Consider the following 13,998-nt stretch of genomic DNA (forward strand, 5'->3'; position numbering starts at 1 on the left):
AATTTGGTTCTCTTCAGGAAGAGAAATGCTCCAATTTTCTTTTAATATTAACCTCCCTTTGCATATTCTGTGCATCCAGCACATAAGAATGCAATCCACAGGTTCAGGAGTCAAAGAGTCAGAGCTTTTAGCAGGCAGCAGAGATAAACAGCTGGCAAACTGACCTTGTCAAATGTTTGCTCGATGCATGAACCTCCATTTCATTACTTTTGTATTCATTCAGCTCCTTCCGAATTGCTGCCTAGGAATTGAAAAGAGAAAAACATGAACAAATAATGTTGTGTTTGTGAGCAAAATCCCAGACCTGCAGAGCAGAGCAGTGTTCTGGGGTAGATAAACCAAGTACTGGGTAGAGCAGAGCACTCTTGTGCTGGTAGAGGTGCTGAATATTTGGGTTGTATGGATTGGTGACACAATACTTCTCATTTGTTATTGATTTCTGACAGGGTCACTGCTGTCTAGAAGCAATTCTGACAGAATAACACCTCAGAGCTGGTTGTCTCACATTTAATAAGATTCCAGTTAAAATTTATTAAAGATTAGGAGAAGCTGCCAAGAAATTGATCCATTTTTCAGTCACAAATGCAGAGGTGCAGCTCTGACCCTGACTTCCTGAGGTGTGCCACCAGTATGAGCAGAACTGTCACTTTCTTTAAGCTGCCTTGTTAATTGAAACATGAACATTGACAGAGTAAAACCAGGAAAAGTCTAATTGTAGTAAAGGTACATACAAGGAAAATATGAAATTCTTATTCTGTTGATTACTATGGAATAGCTTCTTCACCATTTCAGAGAGCTTGGGAGAGCAGCTGCAGGAGTAGAAGTGCTCTGTTCCTTTTCTATGAGTTCTCTAATCCCATTTGTCCCTTACTGGGGAGACACTGGGATGGAAACCAAAGTGTCTGAGGTCTCAGCACAAAGCCATGTTAACAGTCCTGTGTTTGCCATTTCCCAGTAATGGTCTCAGCATCCTGCTCCTGCTTCCTGGAGCCCTGAAACTTCCCAATGCTCTGGCTGGAATCATGGTGAACTATTCTTACTACTCAAGCACCTAAATGTGACACTTAAATTGGGCTGTGAATCAGCTCCGTGGCAGGTATGTGATGGGGCAGAATGAGAGTTCATGCTCAGGAGAATGTGGGTCCAGTGACTCCTTGAGCATTCATAGGAAAAAGGAGGGGAAATTTTTGCATGTGTGGGACAAAACTTCCAGTCTGAGAATAAAGGTAAATACTCTGTTGGCTGGAAATGGTTTTGATTTGGAACCTAAATACTGTATCCACCTCTTTGGGTGGGTAGGTGGAAGCCTTTCGAGTACTAAATAGGCTTTTTTATGAGATTTGTATGATTTCAACATAAAAAATCATGGAAAATTTTACAGAGCTGAAATGTTGCAGAGGTTCAAGTCTGTTGGGAATGTGATGTATCATTACAAAGCAAGGAGAAAGCAGAACTTTGTTGTTTGTCAGTACCTTGTCTGCTGCTGACAGTCGTGTCCATGGTTTATCTGCTCTCCTGTCGTAGTCCTGTGCTTTTGCCACTTCCACATAATCACTGAATCGAATCAGGATCTTTCTGTCTCTCAGTTCATCAACTGTAGGTCTCTGGTTAAGCTGTATTCAGAATTTTGTGAAATAAAACCAGCGTTAATAAAAAATGAGTCAGTGAAAAATGCAATATTTGCTTCTTTTCATCTTGGCTCAGTGTGCATCTACAAATATGGAAAACCACCCAACCCTTGGAAACTCCAGGGAAATATTTCACCACTTGGAGAACTGCTAGGAGAGTAATAATGGTTTAAATGGAGCTACAGCACAGTGCCTTTATCATGGACAAAAGAAGAAAATATCTTAACCCAGATATTGATAAAATATATTTTCAAAATGTAAAGGAATCATGAAGGATTTTTTAATGATCTCTGGATAATTCTGGATGCTGGAGGATGTTCTACTACAGGCAGAGGCAGATTGTCTGTGTGAGATTCTCAGCACTAGACTCTCTGTAAGAATTTCAGTCAAGCCTGAACAAGTTATCAGCATATTGGTCTGTAATTCCATTAGGGATTTCCAAGAACAGAACAACAAGATTTCATTCTTATGCTGAGAATATTTTAAATGCAAAAAGAAATGTACTATGGGAGCAGACATGGTGTTCAGCAAGGAGTGAGCTCTGCTACAAAGAATGAAAAAGTCCTTTACCAGCAATGGAGCTGACAAATATGCCATGATACCCATTTTCTGAGTAAATTTATATGTAAATATTCTACTCAATTTCATCTAGCTGAGATAAGGTAGGTATGTCTATAATTGATATTACCAGACACTGCTCCCAGACACTGCTGAGGAGGATGCATATTAAGGGAGGTTCTGTGTAATAACAACCTCTATGGCTGGGTGATATTATAATAATTTTGCTAAATTTCTAAAAGCTAATAGCAAGTATTGCAAGATTTTACCTTTCTTGTCAGTCTCTGCTTGATTTCCCTCCTCTCCTCCTGTTCCGTTTGATCATTTCGTTCTGCAGAGAATATAAAAAAAAAGATGACTTTCCTCATGAGGAAGTTTGGTGTTTTCCCAGGTTCCAGGCAATAGTGAGCACAGCCCAACAAGCAGCTGGCAGTTGTGTGTTTTGGAAATTCAGTGCATCCCTGGTGTGAGCTGGAGCACGGAGTCACCTCTCTGTGAGGACACCGTGCTGGTGCCAGTGTCAGCTCTGAACTCCACGGGGATTTAATGAAACAGCCACACCAACACTCCACTCAGATCAGCTTCAGAAGGAAAACCAACACACTCCATAGCTGATCCATCTTCCTTTTTTACTCTCCATACTGCTGGGGCCATTCATGCTGTCAGATGCTCGGGAGTCACTGCAGCAGCTCCAGGGAGGGCCCGTTGTGCCCTCAGCCCTGCTCCCTCAGGCTGCATCACTCCTGGCACTGGCTGGCACCTTGGCTTTCCCTGACATGAGACCCCTTCCTCCTGCCAGGGCTCCTGTGCAGAGCTCTGAGCTCGGCCCTGTCTTTGTGTGTTGTGCCTATTAACATTCCAGCCGTGAGAACTCCTACACGCTGGCTCTAAAAATAGCCCGGAGTGCTGTAACAGTGAGAAATAGATCCCCTGCCTTAGGAAAGGAGTTAATGGCGTTTCTATTCCCAGTACTAGCTGTTACTAAATTAAGGCGTGAGCCCGTGACCTGAACAAAGCTGCAGAGCCAGAGAAAAAGGTTTAACCATTCAGGGATTCTCTGGGTACTACTCTGAGGTTTATTGTACCTCTTGCATTAGATATTTCCAGTGTTAAAGCACACACATGATTTCTACTATGCCTCCAAAACCCACTAGCACTGCAGATGGATTTCCAAGATATTTTTAACAATGAAGCATTTTTCTCCCTGATTTTTGTGCTCATTAGATGACACTGAGATGCAATCAAATCTATTTAAAATAACATAGAAGTGCACAGCTCCACCTGGCTAGGCTACAAATGTGAATCAAATGAATTTAAAATGCTGTAATGCGCTGCATTATAGTTCAGTGGCAAGGCACAAAATGTAAAGAGAACAGGTCAGCTAAAATTAGTGCTGTGTCAGGGATGAGCAGCTATTTCAGTCTGCAATGTGTAAAAGAGAACAGGCTTTCAAAAGTAGAGGGTATTCTTAGATATAGAGACACCTGCAAGAAGCTATTCATTCAGCTTTAGTTCACCCATTTTACAGTAGATATTCCTATTTTGTATTTTTTTTTTTTAATTAAAAAGAGATAATTTTCTGTGGTGTAGTGCCTTTTAAAGATATGATGTGATATGCAGTGAAAGAACTGCCCAGAGAAGCTGTGGCTGCTCCATCCCTGGAAGCCTTAGAGGGAAATTGGTCCAGTGGAAAGGGTTCCTGTCTATGGCAGAGGCTGGAATAAGAGGATTTTTAGGGTCCCTTCCAACCCAAACATTTCTGTGATTCCATGATTCTAATTCCCAAAGAAAAGCCAAAAATACACCTTTCTGATCAAAAAATACTTTTCCAAATATAAACGTGTAGTAACTTATTTCTATTCACTTGGGTTCAGTGCTTATTTCCAGCTTCAAGAAATAAAAGAAATAGTTCTCTTACAAAAAAAAAGAAAAAAACAAACCTGAGATTTGATATGAAATGCTGGCAAGGGGATTCTAAGACTGAGGCATTATTACTCAGCCAGCCCAGAGAGGCTTTTCCCATCACCATCCTTCTGCCCACACAGCTCCATTCATTGCTGAGGGCTGGCTCTGTGAATCTCAGCAGAGCTCTCCCAGTGCTGAGGGGGCCTGTGCAGAGCTGGAGCTCATTCTGAGCTCTGTGTGACACCAAAACATCTCCTTGGGACTGCACAATGGGGTTCAAGAGATGCCTTCTTGGCCTGAGTTGGGCTTTCTGTTCACCAAGGACACATCTGACACCTGGCCTGTGATTTTAGTTCATTTGCTTTTCATGCTTGGTGGGAAGCCAGCAGAGTTTCCATGGTTAAAGGACTTGGAAAATCAACAAAATTGTAAGAAAGTGCCGGCTTTAAGTTTGCTTTTTTAGGTATTACTTTTATCTCAGAAACAACTCCCTGAAGGAGATAAGAAATCACTGTTTGAAATCTTGCTGAGATTTGCTTTAAAGTGACAGTAGTTGTACTTTGCAAAATGCTTCTCTTTCTTTACCAGAGCTGTACAAATGTGAATTCTGAGTCCACGAAAGAACTTCTGTCAGCAGTACCAATTATGAACATCAAAGATGGTGGGAAATGCACAAAATTGCACAAACCCTTATTACACCTGGAGGAGGTCGTGGGGATTTCACTGAAGGGCTTTTATACTGCTACAGCTGTACAGGATACTCAGCTTTTATTATAATGGCAGAGGTAAATAAAATGGAAGTGGTTCTGATCCCAGCTGAACCTGTATAAAGCATGAGCAACTCAACAGAAGTCAATAAATTTGCTCCATGCTGGGAGCTCTTTAAATGAGATACAAATCTAGACCAGTATGTTTAGCTGGTATTCAGGAAGTATCTTTAATTCTGCTTTATCTCCTTTCTGCTTTATCTCTCTCTAAGCTCATTATATGAATGTATTCAAACTTTTTTATTATTAAAACTGGTCAGTTGAACCCAGATTAAGGATGTAACCAGCACACTTCAAAAAAGTAAACATAAAGGAACAGATTTTTTCAGTGGAGATCAGCTTTTCCTTAGCCAAGGAAAAAAACCAAAGAAACAGATTTTCAGAGATTTTAGTTACTGACTCTTGAAAATCTGTCTCCACATAGTTCAGGATCTTGGGTTACTGCATTTTCCTGCTTCTCTGGTAGATGACAGGTGAAGTTTGGCCAAGTTCACCCACTCATGTTGCAAAGAGGGTTTCTTTCCCTCCTCAAGCTGTGCACATGCAAAATAGAGTTCATTTTACTGTGTGTGATCTGTGCATTGGAACTGTACAGAAAACACTGCTAAATACAGGCTGCCTGTGGAGCCCCTTTGTGTGAAGACTGAATGAAATCCCAAATATCTTCAATGGCAAGAACATAAGGTTTTTCCCTAGAAATCACTAAGAAAGTTTTTGAGATACACAATTTTAGGTAACGCATTGCTGATGACTTTTTTCCTAGTGAATTACAATCTCATGATTAAATACAAATCAAACAGTGTAGGCAGCACTGCTTGTATGACAGATTTCTGTGGCTTTATGCTTTATGTTTGTTTAATGAGAACCTATAGTTCACATCACTCTGGGTTTTGTCTCTCAGCATTAAAGAGACTAAACAGCAGATGGATTTCCCCTTTTGAGATCCATAGTGGAGACAATTTCAAAGCTCTCACCTTCCCCTAATTCAGCAGTTTTAAGGGAAGGGATTATGTTCATCACTTGTTTGATCCCTTGGAAACACTTAGGAAAAGAATTGCAAGTTTTGCCTGAATTTGAGAGATGCTGAGAACACTCCCTGTGGCAGCACCTGTCCCAGGCCTGGGACTGTCCCTCTAATAATTCTGGTATCTCTGGTATCTGATCTTTGACTGGGCAGATCTCCAGTGACATGAGCAAACAGAGTGGACAGAATCACATCTCTGCAAGGATGCTTCCCCCAGCCACTCTATTGCCAGTGCTATTCAGTGTTTGTCCTGAAAATCCATGTCTTGAAAAATGTCACTCCAAGTCTCATGGCACTGTGACACTCAGATCGTATTCCCCTCTCAGGCACCAGTAACAGTGGAATCAAAATGAAAATTATTTGAAAGCCTGAACCTGAACGGTTCTTTCTGTCCTCAAATTGCAAGTCTTTGTGAAAAATTAAAACTTTTAGGCACAGAAAATTATCCCAGTGAATTAATTTATCTATTTCAAAATAATATGTTCTGGAAATATAATCACTAATTTCAACAGACATACATAAAATACTTTAGAAAAAAAAAAGTACTCACGTTTCAGTATATTCCTTCTTTCCAGCTCCTCAACAGCGGGTCTTTGGCTGAGTCGCCTGCGGAAAAACACCAAAATCACATTTTGTACCATGCCTGTTCTTTGGAAAGTCTGTAGAATTCTGACTTCTGGTTGGTGTGTACAAAATCTCTCTCCAGGACTCGTGAAGAAGGAAAAAAAAAAAAAGAATCCTGGCAGAGAATTCTTTCTTATATTATTTTTCCCAAATGCCAGGAATGCAGGTAAAAGTTCTCCTCTAGTTTGCTCTGGTGTCAGCGAAACGCTTCCTCGGAACCTGCATCCTCTTCATGACACTTTCCAGACAGTCAGCTGGAACCAGCACTCTCCAGAGGTAAAATTCACTCTCAAGGTGGTTATCAAAGGAGTTTCACAGAGATCTTCTGCCTCTATCACTGCCTTCACCTTTAATCACGCACAGCAGCACATTTCCTTCTCTCACTCACACCAGCAGCGCATCCTGACAGGGGCAGACTGGGCAGAAATAAAGCTTTGCTGGGATTTTCACCAGCAGCCCGATGCCCCAGCTCTGCTCCTGCCTGCTGAGTGCAATTCGTGTGCTGCTCACAGCCCGGCTGTCTGCACGGAGTGTCTTGGTTCCACCTCCCCTTTTCAGTAGTGCTGCCTCAGGATTGACTCTCCCAATCATATGATCGGTGCCACAGCGATTTTATTGCGCATACTAAATGAGCCTCCCCCACGAGGAGGCACTGGGATATCTGCAGAGGATCTCAGGTAATTGCAGCCCTCCCCTAGGCAGGCAGACACAGACACACAGACACACACAGACACACACACACACAGACACACACACACAGACACACACACACACACACACAGACACACACACACACACAGACACACACACAGACACACACGGACACACAGACAACACACAGACACACACACACACACACACAGACACACACACAGACACACACACACACGCACAGACACACACACACACACAGACACACACAGACACAGATGCACACACACAGACACACACAGACACACAGACACATAGACACACACAGAGACACACACAGACACAGACACTCACACACAGACAACAGACACACACAGACACACACACAGAGACACACAGACACACAGACACACACAGACACATGCACACAGACACAGAGAGACACACACACACAGAGACACACACAGACAGACACACACACACACAGACACACAGACACACACAGACACACACAGACAGACACAGACACACACACACACAGACACACACACATACACAGAGACACTCACACACAGACACACAGACACACACAGGAGGCTGCATTTGCTGGTTTTCACGTCAGAATGCAGCCAGCAGATCGGAAAGAGCTCCTGATGCTTCCTGGCCCACGTTCTGGCAGCGCTGAGGATTCTCATCCTCTGCTCCCAGCAGATGTTGCCAAACCAGAGATGAAGTTACAGACACAAAGAAATACTCAGAGAGGGGACCCCACTGCATACTGCTGCAGTTGTTCCTCTGATGGGTATATAAATGAATAATTTTAAAGTCATGCTGTAGCAGGATCTATGTTTTATCACATATGGAAAAATGAAGAAAATTGTTAACACACTGCAAAAAAAAAAAAAAAAAAAACAGTAAAATCACCTAATTCTAATTTTTCCTTGTTTTGTGAGCCCCACCCAATACACCTTCCAAATAACTCTGTGGTCACATGTTATCAGACCAACAACTCCTCACCCTTTTTTAATTAAACCCTCTGGAAAAACTCTCATCTTTGGCAACAGGAAGCGCCACAACTACTGCACCAAATTCACACTAACAGAAAACTTAGATGAGCTCTTGTGCAGAAACACCTACACCTAACTCTCACTCTCCCTTCCTAATGCTTTCTATCACCTAAGGCTTTTCTCCTGACCTCTGGGTGAGATACTCCAGCAGCAGAAGTTGCAATAATCCCAACTGAAACAGGAATGATGCTGAAACTAAAGGCTTTAAACGTGTATTTTAAATTCCTGCTACCCTTGGACTCCTCCCTGCATGTCTCAGAAATTACACAGGTCCAGCTAGGTTTTGTTTGAAACAGATAAAGTGAATTTTGTAATATAAATCAGGGAAGAATGCCTTACTTGGAGAGCTCCTCTGCAAATGAAAGATCCACCCAACCTGCTGCTCATATGCTTCTCTCAGCCATTCTTGATTACAGCCCTGCCATGTGAGATTGATAGATTCTCCTAAATCTGTACATTAGATTTCAGAGGCCCCTTTTAAACTGGGGGATTAAAAGCCTAACAGAATAATTAGACCAGTATGAGAATGGAAATGTATATGAATATTCTGTGATTCTGTGTGAATGCTCTGTATTTATATATAATATGTATGATGGTTGATTATTTAAACCCCATTTCCCTTTTGGCTTTGATAAATACGTGTAAGTGCTCATTTTTCTGTGCACACCCTCAGCTTTACCCCCAGCAGAATGAAAAGGTGCAGACAGACACAGGACTATGTGCATCTGAGAGCACTGCAGGGTTTATCCTGGGTTTTTCAGAGATACAGACCACACTTCCAAACGTTGCGTCACAGTCACAAGACTAGACACAGACTTTGGTTAAAAATAAATTTCTAACAGGGTTTCAGGAAGGTGGGGATAGAGTGAAAACACCAAGTACAGGGAGAGTCACAATCAAAGGAGAAGTGGCAAAAACCTCAGACGGTGTTGTTATCAAGGTCTGGGGACATTTCAGGTCTATTTGTTATTTCTGCTGTTCAGGAGAAGCCTCTCTGTGCCCAGAGACAACTTTCACTTCCTTCCTGAGCTGCTGAAGGGCAAGGGCTCCAGGTGCCCTGACAGTGATGGGTCACAGGGGCTGGAGCACAGCCTGGGGCCACACAGCTCTGCCGAGCTGGTTCAGGGTGACTCAGGGCTCCAGACCCCCTTTCTGCAGGACTTTACTGCAGGCACTCAGTTTGGGGTCATTGGGATGGGGCCGTGTGTGGCACAGTTTGGGGTCATTGGGAGTGGGGCTGCGTGGAGCACACAGTTTGTGGGGATTGGGATGGGCACAGCTGTGAAAAACAGGAGCAGCATTGGCAGCAAGGAGCCATGGAGTGCCCAGGGGCACTGACCAATCACAAAGGGAACAGAGGGCACACAGGTGCAATGCATTAACATGAGGGGGAGAAAAGGGTGGGCTAAAGGCTAAAAAGGGCAGATATTTGCAGCCTTCTGATGTGGTATGGTGTTGCTCTGTATGGGTTAAAGCCTCCTGAAATTGTATGGGGATGCTCTGGGTACCGTGGCCACCTGAACTGTGACACTTTGCCACTTGTGGAGTGACTCCCCTGCCTTGTGCGCTCGCCCCTCAGAGCGAGACCCCCGTGGCTGCTGCAGGGCAGAGCCCGCCCTGCCGGCTGCTCTGTGGGGACCCCTCAGCCCCAGGAACGCCTTCAGGGCCCGCCTGCTGCCAGCCAGAGCGAGACAAGGACAGATCTTCTGAGGGCTCCTGGCAGAGCACAGGTCACCCCTGTTGAATCCACACCCCTGCTGAAGGAACTTTTGGGTAAGAAACCATTTTGGGTGAGTTTGCGCCTCTGCTCGGCTGAGCTGGCCTGTGCGTGCTGCAGGCTCCGAGCAACAGGTGCTCTATTCTGGATATTTATTCCATGTTTCCCTGAAGCTGATAGCTGTGAAATCCTGTCTCTGGCAGAAGCAGAAACATGCCCTGTGTGCAGAGCTCAGTGAGTTTCCTCAGAAGGGACTGTCCATCCCTGGGGGAGCCATGGCCTCGGGAACGCCGCCGCGCCTCAGGGACACTAGGCCTGGGGACGTGGCCGCGAGTCCCCTCACACCACAGTGAGCACAGAACAGAGCATGGAGGGACTGAGCAGCCAGACAGGATGCTCACATCTCATATTTAAAGGAAACAAACTCCAGCTGAATAACAATTACCAGCAGACTGCAGAGCAGGGGAGAATCACTCCGGTGTGAGGCTCTGGAGGATGAAACACGCACCTGCCATGAAGGAGCCTTTGTGATGGCTAAAACCTGAGCCCTCAGTAATTATGCATGGTCCCCACGGACTTTGCAGAGAGAGGATTTTGTATGGTGCAGGTGATTTTGAATCAGTCCTGCCTCATTTCCCCTGGATCCAGTGAAGTCACTGCCCCTGGCTGAGGAGGGCTCACCCGGGGCCAGCCTGGCTCCTGGGCTGCCCAGCAGCCATGGCTGGAGGTGCCTGAGGTGCACAGGAGGCTCCAGCACTGCTGCAACACAGCGTGGTCGTGGCTGGGTGAGTCTTGTGCTTTTCATTTCTGTTCTTTTTTAACTCAGGAGCTCACAGCCCCACGTGGACTCACCTCAGCAAGGTGACTGTGAGCTCCATGGGGAGCACTTACATAGTCCACCACTTCTGCTGTGTGACCATAATGATTTCCTTTTAGCTGATTTGGATATCTATTTCTTGCTTCTGGGAAAAACAGCCAATTAATGCTCTTCTGTTCTTGGGTGTTATGAAAACCTAGGTTTGGTATTTCTGTGCTGCCTGGTGAGGCAGGAGTGCTCCCTCTGAGCACCTGTGGGGCCAGGTCTTTTGGGGAAGGTCTTGAACCTTGCTTGAAAATGCTTGAGTTACTTGCAGGCTGCTCCTACCTCTGTCCAGCTTCCCCCACAGTGTCACTGGAATTGCCATGGTCCCATATTAAGAGTGCTCAGCCCAGGATTTTGTTTCCCTGTTAGTTTAAACCAAGGGATGCCAAGAGCAGCAGTGAGTGGAGCTGGACTGGCAGCACTCAGAGGTGACTGCAGCTGCCTCTGGGAAACTGAGCACAGCTGGAGGCACCAGAGTCATTTTGCTGTAAGTGGTGTCTGGGTACAGTTCAGAGATTGCTGTACATGTGGCAGAGATGCTCCAAGTTTGGACAGACACCAACACTTCCTCATAATACTAATCACCCTAAGTGTGTGGGGGTAAAAGGGAATGGACACACAGTATTTTATGTGCAGCTCTTTATCAGGTTCAGAAAAATTGCAAAGATTTTATGTTTCTGCTGTTCTGTGCAAAGTGAGCATAAACCTTCAAGCAACAGGTGTTCTTCAGTGGTTTGAAGCTTGGGGAGTGTTCTGGGTGTATTTTCAGGCTACCTTTAGAATGTTTTCTCCAGTAATTTGGGCTCAGAGAGATGATAGCATGTATTTATTATAATCTCTAAAAAGCCAAAGACTTTGCTTGCTCCCATGTTCTCCCAGTCTTCCTCCTGTGGCTGAGAGGAGCAGATCTTTGCAAGTTAGCTCAGTCACGTGTGGCTCTCCCCAGAACACCCTGCAGGTACAGCCAGCTGTGTCTCAAGGCCCCTCAGTGCTCAGTTTGCACATGGCCTCCAGGTGTTTGTTTTCCCAGTGCAAGGTAAATGTGAGTCCTGTGACGTCCATGAGCTCCCTCTGCTCTCAGAGGGGCAGGGCAGCTGTGGTGCCTGGCTTGTTCCCTTGGTGAGCATGTGTGATGCATAATTGCAGCAAAACACCTTCCTCTGCCATCAGAGCCCTGCCAGGATCCTGCTGGACATGAGCACAAGTGTAGATGTGGATCTGGGCTGTGGGGAAAGCCACAAATGGCTCATCCCCTCTGGAGCAAGGTCACGTTTGTGAACGCAGCGACTCGCACATGTGCCTCTGGTCAGAGATCAATATTTGCTTCATGCTGCCAGATTTCCCCTTCTCATTGAAGGGAATGAATGTCTTGGGAGCACTGCTACACAAGGGCTGATCATATTGGACAGTTACAGGCAACTGAGTGCTCAGCAGGCTGAGGATCTGCATGGCACAGCAGCCAGGGCTGCTGTCAATGTGTCCTGGGAGCAGGGGCTGCTGCCACATCCTCTGCCCTCACAGGTACCCTCAGCAGGGCCTGCTTTGTCCCTTGTGGGAGCTGCATCCCAGCAAAGCCACGGCAGGCTGAGGGCTTGCAGGTGTGGGCACAGCATGGCTGATGAGAGGCCAGGTTGGGACAGGTACAGCCCCCTGTGTGCATGTGGGGCTGTGCTGACTTTTCACACCTCAGACACTCCTTCCTTTCTAGTTCTCTCCTCTTATTAGTCTGTATCTCACCTGCCTGCCAGACTCAAGCGAGCATTCAAGCAGAATCCAGTGAAATAGCTCAGGTTTCTGTGGTTTCTTATCTGTCCCCAAAATGTGTTCCTGTTTCCCATATATGTTTTTTCATAGAATCTGTTGCACAGTATCTGTGTGTATGATTGCCACAAAACTGAATTTCTTTTGGATTTGTAGCTGAAGCCAAAAGTTTCACTTTGGACTCCTGTTGCTGGTGTTAGTAAGATCCATGTGATTGTGATGATCCTCTCCAAAGGGAGGAGTGAACTGGGCAGACTTGGACACGTGTGTGCGCCTGTGGACCCTGCACTGACAAGGGAGCAATCAATCCAGCCATCAGTAAATGAGCTGTAGCCAGCAGCAACTGCATTGATTGTTCCTCATGTCAGGTGGTTTTGCAGATGAATTGGGAAGGGAGGTGGTGGGAAGGATCCCTCTCACAGCCCAGGCAAAGGGAGGAGAAATGGGAGTGCCCTGGTTTTGCTTCTCATAAAGCTGCTTGTGTCTGCTGCCCATCAGGAGGCAGAGGCTCTGCCTCTTAAATTGCCAGAACATCATGTTCAATTCAACAAGAAGTTTATTTTCATCCTGCCTATAAGTAGCTGTGAAGAGGATGTGTGCCAGGGCTTTGAGTCACCCACGCACTGCTCTGTGCCTGCTTGCAATGTACAATTATGGGTAGTAGTAAATCTGTGGTGGGAGGGACTTCTCTGTTACTGTCTGTACAAAATTAGAAGGCAGACATCGAGACACAAACTTGTTTTTACCCCAAGGTAATTCTGGATCGTGTAAAAAGTGGGAATTGATGTGCCAGCATTTCCCATAACAGGAAAATCATAGAATCAGGATAGTTTGAGGTGGAAAGAACCTTTAAAGGCATCTTGTCCAACGCCCCTGCGATGAGCAGGAACATCTTCGAGCAGATCAGGTTGTTCAGAGGTTGTTCAGAGCCTCATCCACCCTGACACTGAATGTTTCCAGGAATGGGACATCCACCACCTCTCTGAGTAACCTGTTCTAGTGTTTTACCACCCTCACTGTCAAAGTATTCTTGCTCATATCTGATCTAACCCAACCTTCCTTCAGATTAAAACCATTCCCCCCTGACCTATCACTATCTGCCCAGGTAAAAGTTTGCTCTCCCTCTTTTTATATAACCAGCTTTAATCCCTGGAAGGCTCCAGCATTGTCTCCTTAGAACCTTCCTGTCCCTAGGCTGAACAACCCCAAAGCAGAGGTTCTCCAGCCCTTGGAGTCATCCTGAGAGGAGTTACTGAGCTTCTCTGGCAGTAGGCAGCTCAGAGCAGGGTGAAAAGGGTGAGCTGGTCTGGTAAATGTTGTGAGTTGCCTTCTTTAAAGTTCCCTGATATTTGTGCCTCTGTGCCATCATGTACTATTTTTTGCATCCAAATAAGAAAACTACAGATAAACACAGAGGCTTTAAATGTTGCCTTA

General features: G+C 45.2%; 1 protein-coding gene across 3 annotated transcripts in view; it reads right to left on the reverse strand.

The window, feature by feature from the left end:
* Positions 1-13,998, reverse strand: part of PHACTR3 (phosphatase and actin regulator 3) — a 100,180-nt gene that overhangs the window by 1,957 nt on the left and 84,225 nt on the right. For all 3 annotated transcript variants that reach the window (XM_071447074.1, XM_071447075.1, XM_071447076.1), the window contains exons 9-12: positions 6,433-6,488; positions 2,456-2,517; positions 1,473-1,613; positions 165-241 (exon numbers count right to left, since the gene is read on the reverse strand). In XM_071447074.1, coding sequence (XP_071303175.1) covers positions 165-241; positions 1,473-1,613; positions 2,456-2,517; positions 6,433-6,488 — 336 coding nt within the window. The remainder of the gene's footprint in view (positions 1-164; positions 242-1,472; positions 1,614-2,455; positions 2,518-6,432; positions 6,489-13,998) is intronic.

The sequence above is a fragment of the Agelaius tricolor genome, unplaced genomic scaffold (genome assembly GCF_023055355.1).
Source record: "Agelaius tricolor isolate 1412-34295 unplaced genomic scaffold, bAgeTri1.0.p SCAF_23, whole genome shotgun sequence".
NCBI lineage: Eukaryota > Metazoa > Chordata > Aves > Passeriformes > Icteridae > Agelaius > Agelaius tricolor.